General features: G+C 38.9%; 1 protein-coding gene across 1 annotated transcript; it reads right to left on the bottom strand.

The window, feature by feature from the left end:
* Positions 1 to 209: 209 nt before the first annotated feature.
* On the bottom strand, positions 210 to 15,649 carry LOC306755496 (sodium- and chloride-dependent creatine transporter 1). Its single transcript, XM_079239897.1, has 14 exons — positions 15,072 to 15,649; positions 13,338 to 13,640; positions 7,949 to 8,080; positions 7,506 to 7,842; positions 7,132 to 7,264; positions 5,760 to 5,894; positions 5,506 to 5,609; positions 3,620 to 3,744; positions 3,401 to 3,513; positions 2,254 to 2,394; positions 1,850 to 1,952; positions 1,660 to 1,760; positions 1,410 to 1,580; positions 210 to 1,197 (listed from the first exon to the last, which is right to left on the bottom strand). Exons 1-14 carry the CDS (start codon positions 15,100 to 15,102, stop codon positions 1,069 to 1,071), a joined length of 2,058 nt encoding a protein of 685 aa, XP_079096023.1. The 5' UTR covers positions 15,103 to 15,649; the 3' UTR covers positions 210 to 1,068.
* Positions 15,650 to 16,292: the final 643 nt, after the last annotated feature.

Raw genomic sequence — 16,292 nt, 5'->3', positions numbered from 1 at the left:
TATGTCATGACTGCAAAATGTGATTAAGATGACTCATCAGGGACATCATGCCACAGGAGTGAACCATCAAGATAATTGATTAAAGCATTGCGGATATCTCTTGTGATTGAAGCAAGCTTTTTCTACAGACATCCACTGTTTGTCTTATCATTTGTAGAAAATGAAACCATGTACATAAAGACTTAAAAACACTTCTTCATTGGGTCATTTATTGCTTCTCTTTCCCCTCCCCAGAACCCAGTCTCCTGCTTGCTACACAGTTCAGACAGATGTTTTTCTCCTTTTCCTGGTGTGGAAATTTTATCAGCACTCCCTTCAAATATTAACACTAATTCACAGACCTACAATACACAGAATACTTAAGTTAGTTTATAATACACTGCTGGAAGTTGTAATGCATTGTCTCATTGTGATAACATTTCTTGTTTTTACAATGGAAGTTACATTTGTACACTTAATTCAGAGAGCACAGTTGGCAGAAATCACAGGCCAAGGGCTGCGTCGTATGTAAATCAAGATAACACTGCCACAGTTCAACCCACATTTCTCACTAAACACATGCACATGCCCATACACACCTACAGATACATAGGCACACACAGGCATCCGTGCGGTTACACACATGAACACCCAGACAATGGAATATCAGCAGGAGATAAGAGGTCTTCTGTTTGAATGACTTTAACCAGAATCTTTTAGGTTTCCAGAACAAGATGGCTTGGGACAGGTGTGACTGTTAAAATACTTACGGAAAAATGCGGAAAGGGAAAACATGGCAACGACAGTGGACACATTACACTCACTAGACAAGACACGACCAGACAGCACAAAGGGAGGGGATCAAAAGCAATGGGACAAGGAGCGAGGTAGAGTCATAAAACTGAGCAGGGAGTATGACTGAATGGGTGCAGGTGTGTTTCAGTTCTTCTCCAGTGTAATCTTTGGTCCATTTGTCCAGGGCTTTTTCAAAGCTTTCAAATTTTAGGGTGTGTAACTAATAGGTCTTACTATGCCGATGTAGGGTGCATGATTTTGTGTATGCATGTGTTGATGTCAAAGTTCATCTCATCAGATGACACTCTCAAAGAGAAGTGTGCTCTTGGTTCCTGCAGGGGGCAGCAAAATGGCCTCACTCTCTGGGGCAAGGTACTCCAGGTGATGTCTACCCCAAACAGGGGTGGTTAGGTGCTGCCAACGCTGCAAAGGAAACAACAAAATCTTAATGACATTTTATTGCCAAATGCACTATTTTCACTAATGAGCCTTTTTTAATTAGTAGTGATGAAATCAACAAACCAATTTATAGATAAGAAATAGAACAATATCCAAGGAGACGCATTACTTCTTATTCAGCAACAATTACCAGCAGAACCCCGCACAAGGGCGTGCACAACTTCAGAAAAACTGACCTCCCGTAAAGATCCTTTGCAACAAAGTAGTTTGTAGAGAACGGTGACAGGAATGCAGAGCATAGAAGACAGAGCCAGGATCCAGCCAAGTATTTCTCCCCATATGGGGTATGTATACACTGTGTTGTAGGTGAGGGGCTTGTAATTCACCACATGGAAGAAGAACACTCCCTAAACACATAAAACAAATCTAATTAGCTTTCTACATGCCAGATAAAGCTTACTGAGAAGCTTACAAAACAATACATACCACACAGATAAACGGTGTGATGTAAGACCAGCACCACTTCATGTAGGGTAGGGGCTGATAGCCAATCATACGCGCCACATCGTCCATGAAACGGTCTGCACCTGAAATGTATGCAACAAAGATGTTGTGATAATTAGCTAAATCTGCAGGTTTGTATTGACTGCATTATAATTGTGAGGCATTAACTCACCATAGACCCATGCAATGACAACACACTCCCAGAAAGCCTGCCACAGTAGAGTGATGCCACTGGCAGAGTAGTAGTCGAACAGCTGAAATACATACATCCCTCCCTGACAGAAACAGTGAAAACAGTAAGCATCAACATTATCCTGTTAATACTTAATGTGTGACCTGTTTCCAGCCTGGCCTGTCAAGGCTATCACCAAATTCAATTCAAGCAGTGGTTTACTGTTTAAATAATCATCTTTGGCAAACAAATCAATTTTTTTTTCAAACAAACATTTGAATGAAGTTTAATTATGTTTTTTATGTAGTCAGCCAAGAAGGTTGCTGAATTATAATACACAAATACCTGCTGCCTACCAAAGTTTGAAGTATAAAACCAATTGTCACCTTAAATTGTCACCTTACCTCAGTGACCATGGACATGTCAATAAGGAAGCAGATGACGCAGCAGATTGCAGCAACTACCTCTCGTCGCAAGGAGCTCAGGGCAGACTTAGGAGGTAACATGTCCATGATTCCTGTTATTAAACCCTCTACGCCTACAAACTGAGCAGGAGAGTGAACAAAAGACAGCAAATGAATGCAAATACCAACAACAAGAAGACACAAAAGTAAAGGAGTGTAATAACATTAATAAAAAATCTGATTCTATGTGAAAATGCATGTTATAGGTGCTTTACTTGCTTAGAAAATGGTGCTTGGAAAAAGTTTAGCTTAAAGTCATAAGTATTGTATACAGTAAAGAAATTTAAAATAAGGAAGTTCATAAAAGCTATTTAGTGTTCCAGTACACACAGTTCTTTGTCTCAGTGCAGGGCTGGCTGCCGAATCAATCCAGAGATTACTCAATAGCCCGCCCTCTCAAATAATCGGCATGTCTACTACATGACACATTTAACAGAAAAGTGCCTGACGCATAGCTGAGATTTTGGTGGTTACCCAAAGCCTTCTTCATTCAGCTTATGTAAGAATGTTTAGTTGATCTATGCAGGAAAATATTTTGGCCTTCAGATTAAGTTACGAGAATAACAGCTGCACAACTGAGCTATGTTAACATCATTTAGCTGAAATGCCAGCATAATGTTAGGCAATGTGGCTATAGCTAGGAGAAAAAAAAGACAAGGAAAGTGAATGCTAGATGGGAAAGAAATGAGGCAGAGAACGGAAAGTGAGAGTAAATGAATGGATTAGAGAGTAGACAGACGCTCTCTGTGTGAATCAGACAGAAGGTCATTGACAAATCCCTGGGCTGTTAAACAATGGATGTATGCACTGGTTAAAACAGACACACAACAAACAGGGTGCTAAGAAATGCAATGCTAAAACTGGATGTGATGTATTTAGGCTGTTTGTATCACATTTGTGTGAAAGGATGTGAGTCAGAAAAACAGAAAGGAATGCAAATTAGCTAAGCATTCAAGAAATGACGAATGATCCAGAATAAATAGGACACCCTTATTTAGAGATGAGTAATATGTGATATTAGCACAAATCACCAAACACCTTTAGGATAAAGTCCTATCCCAAAGCAAAAAGTGAATCTTTGTATTACCTGACTGTCCAGGCCCAGTATGAGCAACATAAAGAAGAACAGCGCTGCCCAGAGCGGTGCTAGAGGCATCAGAGTCACAGCCTTGGGGTAAGCTATAAAAGCCAGGCCTGGGCCTGCACACAAGAGAACAAAATATCAGGAGCAAATGAGTCTCACCTTTAATACTTAAGTGATTTCATTTGGATGTTAGGTGGCCAAAAAATAGTGATTCTGTCTTACCACTCTCAGCCACCTTACTGATGTCAACTCCTTGTTCTGCAGCCATGAAACCCAGCACAGAAAACACCACAAAGCCCGCAAAGAAACTGGTTCCACTGTTAATGAGAGCCAGCACAAATGCATCCCTACAAATAAATAAAAAAATAAGAAATAAAAATAAAGATAAACACAACTAGAAGAAAAAAAAGCATAACAATATGACCTAGCAGGAGCTTTGTAATACACTCAAGACAAAACAAAGGCACAGACAAGATGGACTGGGATGGCAAATTGAGGATCAATAGCAATTTCTCTAAAAGCTGCAGCTGTCTTTGTAGTTGGATGGTAACGAGAGAGCAGCCTGTAAGCATGTATCTTTTTTACTAATGGGAGGTGTTTGTGATCTAATTCTAGAGTCTATGGAGGAAGACGTTTCTTCTCCAGACTCTGAAACCTCTGGGTTGACTCTTGAGTCATTATACAAGAATACATTAATTAAAAACAGTTTGATTGGACTTTGTGATTGCTTTGCTGTTCTTGCTCTGCAGTTATCAATGTGGAAGTGTTGTTGTTTTTTTTATTCCGTTTAATCAAAAGCTGATTTTGGCACAATATGCTTTAAATGTAGATGTTGTTACACTAAAGCTTCACATGTAGAGTATGTTGAAACCAACAGTCATCAGCATTACTGCTATATGTAAAGCTGGCCACACTAGCCAAGAGTTGTCTGCCATGAAGAATAAATTGTAGATACTATAAATTTAGAGTTAAAAAAAAAAAGGTTATAATCACCAGCTAAATCTTTTTTTTACTCTAGCTGCCCTTGTTTAATATATTTATTTGATAGGGACAAGTATGTTTCATGAATTATGTCACACACTACAGCATTTTAGCCAAAGCTAAATCTCGATGTTAAAACAGGTAAGTACAGTAGCAGTAGTCATGTGAAGATCGCTAGCATGACATTTTATGGTCCTTTTGAGCTGTAATTTTTATATTTCCCTCTAGATGAAAGTATTCACAAATGAACAGACTGGTATTTTGATTCCTGAAACTACACAGTCAAGATGGATAAATTATGCCATGTGGTTTATAAACAATTGATCTGACTCCCAAAATCAAGTCCTAAATTTGTTTCCTATTGAAATCTATGAAAAGTTTATATCAACATATTGTTATCTGTCTTGGTCTACTCTAGTGTGTTAGAAAGAGTTGACATATCTCAGACTGTGAACATATTATATAACTTCCAATTTAGGTCATGAGAGAGAAGATGCCTGAGAGCAAGATATTTATGAGACCTCCCTTTATTATGAGTATTTCAAATATGGAGTCAAGTGCTGAAATGTCTCTAAAACAAAATCCTTACTCCTGCCATGGAATCAGGTAACTTCCTCATACATGTACTGATCAGTTTATATGTGTCAGTTTGGGCGAGGTTAACAAATGAAATAAACATACAAATGTAACAGAAAAACAATAATAAGAAGAACAGATTAAGAACATAAGATGCAGAAATCGAGGTGGTCCCTGAGACCAACTGCCTTTGATATTGTCCTAAAAAGAAAATACTACAAATGGCTAGAAAGCATTTAGGCCTTTGATCAAATTAGCTTTGGACAACCATACAGTGCACTAAGTCTAATGAGGTATTCAGAGCATAATTGAGAACTTGGAACAGGACATTCAATACTCAAATGAGAGTCTTTATTAAGGATAAAATAAACAGAATTTTCTATCAATAACTTGATCAATAGACTGTTTCTTCTTTCAGTGTGTGAGTTATGGAAGATGACTAAAATCTTGACAATTCATATAGACAGTATTTCTGGTTTATTTGATAATAACTAAATTCACTTCCACATGCAGCAGTATTCAGTGTGTTGCTGCTGTGTATATAAACTCACTGGTAACAGTTGTTATTGAAGCGGTTGTAGCTGCCCAGTGCAGTAAGGGCGCCCAGTCCGATGGCATAGGAGAAAAAAATCTGAGTGCCGGCATCAATCCACACCTAGTCATTACAAGAAATGTGTGAGTACTGTTTAACACCATTTTATCTATGTTACTTGGGCACTGTAGTACAAACTTGTCACAACACCTTAACAGACCGCTTAAGAAAAACATGCAGACACCCGGAGACAAGCTTATGCAAACGCCAAACCTGTGCTTCTCCAAGTTTAGACCAGTCTGGTTTAAGATAGTAAACAATGCCATCCAAAGCTCCCGGCAGAGTGACTCCATGAGCCAAGAGAACAACCAGGACCAGGTAGGGGAACAGAGCAGTGAAGTACACAACCTACAAAGAGATAAAAAAGAAAGCTATAAAAATAAATTCTAAATACTACTGGACCAATTAATAGGATACACTTTGGTGGGAATATGAAGTTTTGAATAGCGTGCCACACTGCATTAAATGAACAAAGAAAACTCTGCAACTAGCATTTAACCCCTAACATTACATATAGAAAGTCAATTATAATATGTGATTATATAATGAAAGCAAGCTGGATAAGTTAAGTGATTATTGGCTATGATCAATTTATACAGCACCTAATTATAAGTCTTCAAGTATGGTTCTTATCACTTTGATTAAGCAATTACCTGCTTTGTAAATATTCAAGTCATAAGTAGAAGCCCATTAGGTCCTTCCTGTTGATGTGTAATGGGGCCTGTCATGTTACTTTGAAGAAAAGGTAGCCTGCAAATGGAGAGCCAGACAATTTGTAAACCTCCTGCAATAGCAGGGGTTTATGGCAGACCATTTCAGAAGATAGTCTTTGTCAGGTTATGCTAAGAAAGCCACTGACTGTACCTAGTAAAAGCATCAGTTTCTAGCTCCATGAATACAGTGTGAGAAAAGTGGTGGAAAAAGCACGTGTTTGTCTTGATCTAAATGAAACATGGGCAGAAAGGTCCTTTTCCAGATTTCATGCATTTGCATGGAGGAGAGTTACTAATCAGCTTATGAATGGCTGGTTCAATCTCTTTCATTATTTTTTCCCTCCACTCTTATGAGCTTTGGCAACTCTGGGGACAAAAGAATGCAAACACAGCCATTTCCACATGCTACATAAAGAGGATGTGTTTATCATATCAATGTATCAACTTTATCAGAGCAAAGAGATCTAAGGAAAAAAATTAAGAGGGAAAAAAATCTTGTATTTTCAGATAGAATTTGCTTATATAGAGTATTATGTAACAAAGATTCAGGGATCAGTAAAAGATTATGGCCTGACTGAAAAAAAGCTAAAGAAATAAGCAGACATTCTAGGAAAACACGTGTCCTCACTGTACGTTGTATTTATATAGTTTTAGTCTAGACAATGATCCTGACTATAGTAAAGCTGATTTGGGGTCAAAGGGCAGAATGCTTTAATTATTTCAACCTCTGAATAAAACTAAGTAAATATTAGTTAACACTGCATGAGGACACAGTGTACTAGTAAATTCTAAATATTTATCTGTACTCCATAAACCCAAACACTGACATGTGATATGATGTATTAGGAATTGTGCTGCTATTAATACTTTACCTTGCCAGTAGATTTAACTCCTTTCCACATGCAGAAGTAAACAATGACCCAAGTAGCTATAAGACACAGCACCATCTCATAGCTTATGACACCAGGTTCATGCAGCCCTCCAGACAGACGAAGCACTTTACGTCTAGGTGAAGAAATAAATAGGTGAACAAATTAGATTTGAAAACCTGAATGTTTTCCAATGCACCATGCATCATGACAAAAGTAAAACAAGTTAATAGCTGTGACTTGAAAGCCTGGACACACCCTAGTTGCACCACAAGAAAAAAGGGTTCTGTTTAGTCGTAAATAGTTCTACACTTTATAGGTGATGAACTGTGTTTTAAATAGCACAGACACCCGGGTCAAGTAAAGGGGTAACTTACTCCCAGAACTCAATGACTGGGGAGCGCATGCCCTCAGCCTCTATGCAGCTGCCATTGAGGAGGAGCTGGGATGAGGACAGGTTCATTGGGGACATGGTGGAGAGGAGTTTGGAAGGGGTGGCAGCAGATGACGGCAAGACAGGCTGTGCAGCACTTTGGTTGTGGCAGATGCGTCGGAAGTCCTGCGTGCAATTGGGAGTGTTCCAGGGATGCCCACAGGTGGCCCAGGGCAGTGGGTTAGTGAAAGAATGGAAGAGAAAGTAGAGGCCCCACACCAGGATCATTATGTAGTAGGTGTTGCAGAAGAATACTATCACCATAGAAGCCAGACCCAGACCTTTCAAAGAGAGGTAGGAATTTAGAAATGCTGTTCACAAACTAAACACGAGAAACAAACTTAAATATCTCTAATATCTTCTTAATATAACAAGAGTAATGAATACCTTTGAAGAGGGGTGCAATGTTCCAGGCAGAGACCCCTCCCTGCTTCATGAATTGGCCCAGTGCAATTTCCAGGAAGAAGACTGGAATACCCCCGATGAACACAATCAGCAAGTAAGGAATCAGGAAAACACCTGTAACACCCAACACACGCATTCACCACATGCTATCTGAAGTGACAGGCAGGTAGAAACATTGTTTCATACTGGGAAATATGCCCATGTCCATATTTCAAATCTAGACACTAACACAGTTGTAATAACTCAGAGGAAAAAAAGATACTTTCCTCAACAAGCAAAAAGCGTGACCACATATAACTTGGACATGTAGGTTTTATTTATCAAATATTTTAAATACATTGTTTTAAATATAAATCTGATTAACAAAAATATACCAAAATATCTCCAGCTATAAAAAGAAGAGAGAAAATAATATAGAAATATTACATTTGAACAGGAGCTTACAAACATCTGCAACATACAAGAATTACTTAAAATAATCTTACTTAAGATTTCTGTGCAGAAAGAATATTTTACCAAGAATCTGTGGTTTTCAGCAACTGTGTCTTTCTTCTAAAATGTACCTATAATGAAAATAAATTCAGGACCTGGTGTTTATTCTTAGAAAAAATGTTACTTAGAAGTAACATCTTTCCCTCAGCATTTTAAAGCATGACTGGATAAACCTTAGACATGTAGGCTTCATTTATAAATTATTTTAAATACATTTATTACGTACTTTAATTTGTCTATATTCCTTTAGAAACATTCGTAAATAATTAGAGAGAAGAGAGACTGACAGACTTTTTATATGTTTGCTGAAGCTGCATCACAAAAGTAATACTGAACAGACAATAATGCTGATGATTTGCAGGTTTTATGGACTCAAGCCACTTGGACACCTCCATGGCTGTTTTTGCTAAAGCCCTTGTCACAACAAACAAAAACAAAAGGTGGGTGAAGCAATACTGGGCAGAAGAGAAGAACCCAGCCAGGAGGGCAGGCAAGGCTTTAGATAAGAGTCATAGTGCAATTCTGTCTGCAATATAGCAACAATGTCTCCCATCCTGCAAGCATTTGGACATATTTGGTGATGCAGTAGAGGCCTTGAACTTGAAAGCTGCCTAGTCAGGACTAGCAAACAAAGACAAGTAGAAGACAATGGACTCAAATAGAAAAAGAGAGACTGTCATATTCAAAGTTTTACACTGTTTGTATGTCAAGGTGTCTATAAATGAATTCCTTTTAATTCTCATATTGTACAAAAGCTTACAGCAATCAGGGGAAAATTACCTAAAAATCAGAGGCATATTACTCACTAAATGGAATTTATAATATAACTGAGTGATGCCACCGCAGTGCGCAGATGGGAGGGAGTCACATGACCAGCTATGACGCAGAGCAGAAAGAGGCCAAGAAGAAAAGAGGGAAAGATAGATACATGGCAGGAGACACAGTTAGAAAAATGGGACAAAACTGTGGTAGAAGAGCTTTGACATCAAAATAAAAAACAGACCCACCATGACATTAACCTGATGGGCTGTGCGACAATGCCGTTATTTGACAATTTATGCCTCACTCTGATCATCATTCTGTATGTTGTTCACTAAGAGCAGAGGGCTATAGCCTTATAAGGACACATTTGTGAGCGCGTGAGTCTGAAGGAGAAAGGGGTGGGAGAGCAGGAGAGATGCAAGAAGAAAGAAAGGAAGGGATAGAAAATAGAGAAAAACCCTGTGCTGACATATCCCAACATATTGGCCAGATCATCAAGGAACATTGTTCTTAAAAGGCTTAACTAAATCCCCTTTAATCATAAGCAGACATGGCATATTGGGAGCAATGGGGTTGCAGAAAAACAGATATTCTGCAGAGCAATAAGTCCACAATTTTACTGTAAGTTTATCTGTTACTGTTTTCAGTGAAGAGCATACTTCTTCCAATTTCAAACAGGTGTTACTTAACAGCCCAAGCTCTTATCTGATACCTTTCCCGAGTTACAAGGTGTACCCAGGGTTGGTCAAGGACGTAACTACTGTAGTCAATGAGACTATGCTCACACTGAGAGCGAGAAGGGAAAGGCGCAGTCATAGGACGGTTATTGTATGACATATCCAAATGTCTCCTTATCGGGACAGGAGGAGGGTTGTAGAGAGCACCTCTGTGTGCCTCATGAGTCCTGGCAAGCGCACAGGGGGTGGACTGTGTGAGGCAGGCCATTGTTATATGATACCAGAAGGTGGGTATCAGAGTTGCTGGTCACAAGACACATACACATGAGGGAGAGGAAGAGGGAGGGCTGAAGTAAAGCCCACACAGATACAGTTTCAATTCAGCTGAACACTGTATAAATCTGAAAAGTGGGTAGGGCAGTGATAAGGAAAGTTTGAACCAAACTTGGCTGTCAGGTACATCCGTTGAGGTAACTGTAGAAAAAGTAGGCATAGACTAAAAGGAGCTGTAATGCTGCTTAAATTACCTCTTATACCAATGGGAGCATGAAGAACGCTGCAAGGCAACTTGAGCTCTGTGTCTCAAGCAACTGCTGACGATAATAAATAAAAAGCACCACGTGGGGAGACACAGCTTTTGGATACGTGTTCATAGCCACGCACACTGTTCTTCCAGTATCATGCCTCATCATGCTGCCTTAATTGTTGCATAACACACTATCTAAGTTATATATTAACCTAAAAAAGTTCCAATGAATCCACACGTAGATGAACTTCTGTTAGTTAAAAATGCATACCGTGTAAGTAGCAGTAAATACTTCAAGTACCAGTAGCTCTCTTTTTTAATCTTGAAAGTTTTATCATAACTTAGGATTGCTACAAAGGTTAACATTTGTTTTACTCATTTAAGGTCAGCTTTTAACACAATTAGAGTTAATTTCTCTTGTAGATAAGTTAAGTCTTTAAGACCTGGCTTGAATTCCAGCTAAGATAGTGGGATTGTTCATCAACAGACACTGGCAGGAGAAAAGGAGAAGTCAACTACATAATAAAATTTGCAAGCTCCCAAAGTTGTTAATGCGATTGATAACAAACCAGGAAAAGCAGATGACTCCACAGCAATTGCTGCATCTACTAATATGTAGGTACTTGGAAAATTTTGTTTGCATATGACACAATTGTTAATGCAATAAAATCCAAGAAAACAGTGATGAAAGGTTGTAGGGAAAAGGCCTAATAGAATAGTGTGCTTAAAGACTTCCATGAACACCAACTTCTTAATATCCACGCAGAGAAGTCCAGCTGGACAAATGCGAAATTAATCCTTGATTCCAGTTACTTATTCTAGGGTTTTTAGTTGCACCTCACAGAAGGACATATGATCACCTCTTCCTCCTCTACAGGTGGTCATCTTGACCGCACAGGATTTTGCGCTGTTCTGTTTTTAGACTCTTGTCGTTCTGGATCAGATTATGTGGAAGTGTTCTTTAAAGGGCAGTATGCAGAGATGGATCAATGCTGTATTTTACATCATAGTAGACCTTGCAGGAAAAAATGTCCACATCATTAAAAGTGCCCTGCAACCCAGATGACTCAAAGGGCTTTCTGTAGAGGAGCACACAGTGGAGTTTAAGAAGTAAAACTGTATTGAATTCTCTTTGCATCACTGACATGTCAACCACATGCAAGCTGCCACCATGTGCACAGGCACACGTGGAAGTGGAGACAAGACATAATATTTATACTGTCGTGACAATGTACACTATTTACTATGAAGCTAGCCAGCCATTATCCTAACCGCTTAGTCCGAGGAAGGGTCCCAGGAAAGCTAGAGTCTATTCCAGCAGCCTTCGGCGAAAGACAGGGTACACCCTGGACAGCTCGCCAGTCCATCGTAAAGCTACTATGAAGCTAAAAACAACTATTTAGAGTCACAGCCAGCACAGATCATGTCTCATCTCCTCCTGTAGCACAGGGCACGGCTTTAACTCACATGCTGCTAGTGTCAAAGTTTTTTTTTTTTTTCACTCTACTGGAGGCTCAGCTGCTGTGTGAAATCATTCTAGTATCAGAGATCTAAAAACACAAATAACGTACAAGATTATATTTCATGACAGATATAATTTCCTTCAGTGCACTCAGTAAAAACATTCTTAACAGAGAACTTTAGCCTGGTGAAACTTTTCAAAGGTCTGGGAACTCTGGTATTAAAGCAGACATGGCTTATGTTTCCCCAGTGCCTGTTAATTATATTGGTGGAATGGCCGATAATCAATATTCCTTTCTGATACCCAAATTGATAATGTTGTGCATCTTTAATTATATGGATGACAATCTTAGTAAATATGCCTGAGAGGTGTGTCTCTTTCAGTGGCTAAAAAATATAATGAAAATAATTTATAGCAAAGTCATTATTAATTACACAATGAACTGATCAGGCAGTCATCCTCATTAAGAAAACACAGGTGGCTGTGACTGCAAAGTAAGCAGGTTCACTGGAAGCACTGCATGTTCCATAAACACCACATAGGCAGTTAGGGGCTTAATGGATTAGGAAATGTATGATAATCTTTAATAATAATTGTCTTTATTTACAGTGCTCTTCTCTCTGTAAAGTCATTTCTAAGATGCATCCCGAACAGATGCTAAAAAAAATAACCAATTCATATGATAAACATGAGTATGGTGTCTTGTTTTAGGTAAAATTAGTATTTTACCTGCAGTTGTAGAGCTCGGCACAAATTTGTGAATGACAGACTGAATGAAAAAGGAAAGAAAGCTGCCGTCCAAGGAGAGATGTTTTTTTTTTAGCTGTATAGTGGATTTACAAGATACACTATTTGTAGTTATTTTTGCCATTTTTATTCATTTTAATGAAAATAAATTTGGGACCCAGTGTTTATTCCTCTAAACTTGCTCTTGTCCAATACAATTTGTGTTGGATTCTGCTGGACCCCACGCCAATGCAGACCTCTAGCTTGGAGTACAGTGCTAACAGTTATTAACAGTGTGTGGGTTAAAGATATTAAAAAAAAATTGCTTCTTTCTTTTTTACAACAGCTTAAATATTTACAATCAGAAAGATAATTTGACTTAAAAAAGAGAATAATTAGGGTTACTGCATATGACACAATTATGTCATAAAAATGCAACATAGATGGCAAGATTGGCCTTTCATGGCTAATATTTTTTTCCAATAGGCATATACCATTTTCCCTATTAGAGAAAGATATATCATGCTATAATATCTTGAGTCATGGTTCTTCATATTGTATCATATGATTTAAATTTAATATTAGTCGAAAAACCAAATTGTACTGTCATGGTGACTTTTTATACATTAAAAAATCTGTTTATAAATATGTTTATTTATAAATATGTCAATTTAGAGCAATTAAAACACTCAGGTGCAGTGAACACACAGTGCCTGTGAGGCTCACCTCCTCCATTCTTGTAGCAAAGGTATGGGAACCGCCACACATTGCCTAGACCAACAGCGAAACCCACGCAGGACATGATGAAGTCCATCTGTCTGGTCCAGGTTTGTCTTTCCACGAATGGACCTGAAACAGCACCATTTCCAGTTGAAGTTGGAGCCCCGTCCTGAATCTGCGGTGGGCCAGATCCTCCACCTTCATCACACCCTGGACCCGCAGTAGGCACGGGTACCAAGGGACGAGCTGACCCCCCACCCTCCTCCTCGGACAGGATCCCTGCTTCCAACTGGGAGATACTGATATCACCTGGAAAGAGTGATGTATAGAGTGAAAAAGAAGAAGAGAAAAGGTGAGGAAATAAACAAACAAAGTAAATAAATAAAAAAAATAAACAAACATACAAAACATAAAGTATAAGTCAGAGTGCCCGAGTAAATCCTCTAAATTCCTGTCACATACACAGCAGACAAAATCATGACACATCATACGTCAGCACTCAAGACAGAAAAAAACAGGCTCTTTTATCACAGAGACTGTGCCTTACATTCCCTACAAAGAATAGTGATATCATAATTAGGTATCATTTATTCTGTGAGATATATCTCACTGTAAACATTCAAAAGATTTTCTTTCTTCATATCTGTGAAAACTGCCCACATTGCGTTGGAATATAGCATCATCACTGAGCCCTCCCCCGATTTTCATTCTCTCTGTCTCCGTCTCACAGACACAGTGATTTGTGTGCTGCAGCACAACACAGCAAAGAGCCTAAAGCTATATAGAGACCCTTTCTTCCTCACAAAGCTTTCATTTCCTTCATTTCACATTTCAACAAATCTGTTCCTCACACATATTAACTGTAACCTCTGATATCCTCTTATTAAGTTGCTCAATACATTCTTACATCCGTTCCTCAGTTTCTTCCCCTTGTCTGCTCACACACTTCCTCAAACTGCACTGATCTGGATTCATCTGCCTCTCTTCACATTTATTAGTGCCTGGCATTAATATAAATGCAATGCCATGTAAGTTCATTGGAGGCATTCCATAATATCAATGCCAGGCACTAATAAATGTGAAGAGAGGCAGATGAATCCAGATCAGTGCAGTTTGAGGAAGTGTGTGAGCAGACAAGGGGAAGAAACTGAGGAACGGATGTAAGAATGTATTGAGCAACTTAATAAGAGGATATCAGAGGTTACAGTTAATATGTGTGAGGAACAGCTGGACAGGTGTGATTATTTCTTGATCATCAAAATAATTCATTTGGCATTCAAAAATGAATGAGACACCAAATGCCCTGTAACAAAAATGGGGTGTATCTACATATTTTGTCCTTATATCTACTTTAGAAGGCTGTTAAGAGTCACCCTATTAAAAATGATAAACCTTAACCTGAATAAAGGTGCTCTGAAGACACTTCAGACCATTTGTTTGGATAAGTATTTTCTGTATTAGAAATTAGTGACATCTGTTTAACAATAGCTTGGAAATTAGTCAAGGCTTTTCAGAGTCTATTGTAATGCTATTCATTGTTATATTTGTAATTATTATATATTGTATCTCAGAGTGAATGCATGATGTAACAAGCAATAAAGCTCAAGCAGGTTGAGTGCAGCTGGTGTGGTACTTTTTTTAATCCACGGTGGACAGGAACGCTTCAGTCACCAGCATGCCAGTTTCTCTGTGTGTGTGTGTGTGTTTCAATCATGTGTTGTGGTGCTACGTTAGACTCACCTTGGCTGTTCTCCTCCAACTCTGGTGACATACTGGTGGGTAGCGCAAGAAAAATAGTTGATATTAAAGAGCAGGCAGGTTGTTTTTGTTTGCACGGGGGCGGGGGGCAGCCGAAGTTTTGAAGAATGTCTGGCTAAAGGGGGCAGTGGGCTCAGCGAGGCAGAGATGTAGCAACAATATAAACTGCTCCAGTTGTTATTGTGTTTTTTTTCTATCAATATATCTTCCTTGACAAGTGAAAAAAAAACATTCGCAGTTTTTTTCTTTTCTTTTTTAAATATCGTATGTCGGAACCCCTCAGCTCAGCCAAGAGATGGAAAATATCACAAAGCTCCGCAGTCAGTTCAGCCGTGGACAGAGGAGATTCAAAAGCAGTCGACGAAGCACTTGAAGGTAAGCCTGAAGAATCTCATGGATAACCGTTAAATAAAAATAGATACTACGCCTTAGGTGAAAGAGTAATTTTGGCTTGTTTGAGTCGACAGTGTAGTCAGAAATCCATGACCCAGTACGAGATGCTGCGGTTCGACGACCGAAGAATGCGACCCGCTCTGCTCAACGGTCCGTTAGCTGTGACTGACGTTCCCCCCTCCTCCCTCCGCCCCCTCCTGCTGCTGGCTGGCGTGATTGGCTGACACGAGCTCGGCGCAGCGTGCGCAGCATCAGCAGCACCACTCAGGCAGAATGAGAAATCACAAGTATGGGTTTATAAAACTGCGTACGTCCTTGACCTGAAATCACTCAAATCATTGCAGATAGGTGCCCAAAGCAGTGTCTGGAGACTTCTGATTTGCTCTGTTAATTTGTTTTAAATATCCATGCGTCACTGACTGAGTTATTAGTATGTGCCTGATAATCTAGGCAATCTAACCATCAGTGCAACTGTAAATATCACACCATAACAAGATAAAGTCCCATATGAAAATCCCCACTGTAATGTAAATTCTAAGAGATAAATGTAGACTATTTGAAAATGTAGGTAACTGTATGTCTGGTCTTACAAAATGTAAATGTTCTGATTGAAGTCATAACCTATTCTTCATTCAAGTTCATTTTTTAAAACATGACTGACATTATAGGAGAAATTGCATGTTTTTACATCTACGTTATTTACTATTTCTACTTTCAGACAATGGCCAAATGAATATGTTTAGATGTATCTGCATTGGAAATGTTCTTTTATATGTCCATTAGTTATGGATTTCACAGGTACATCCAGAA

This window comes from Telmatherina bonti (assembly GCF_933228915.1).
Source record: "Telmatherina bonti genome assembly, chromosome: 4".
NCBI classification, from domain to species: Eukaryota; Metazoa; Chordata; class Actinopteri; order Atheriniformes; family Telmatherinidae; genus Telmatherina; species Telmatherina bonti.
The sequence above is the reverse complement of the archived record's forward strand: the minus strand, read 5'-3'. Positions and strand labels throughout refer to the sequence as shown.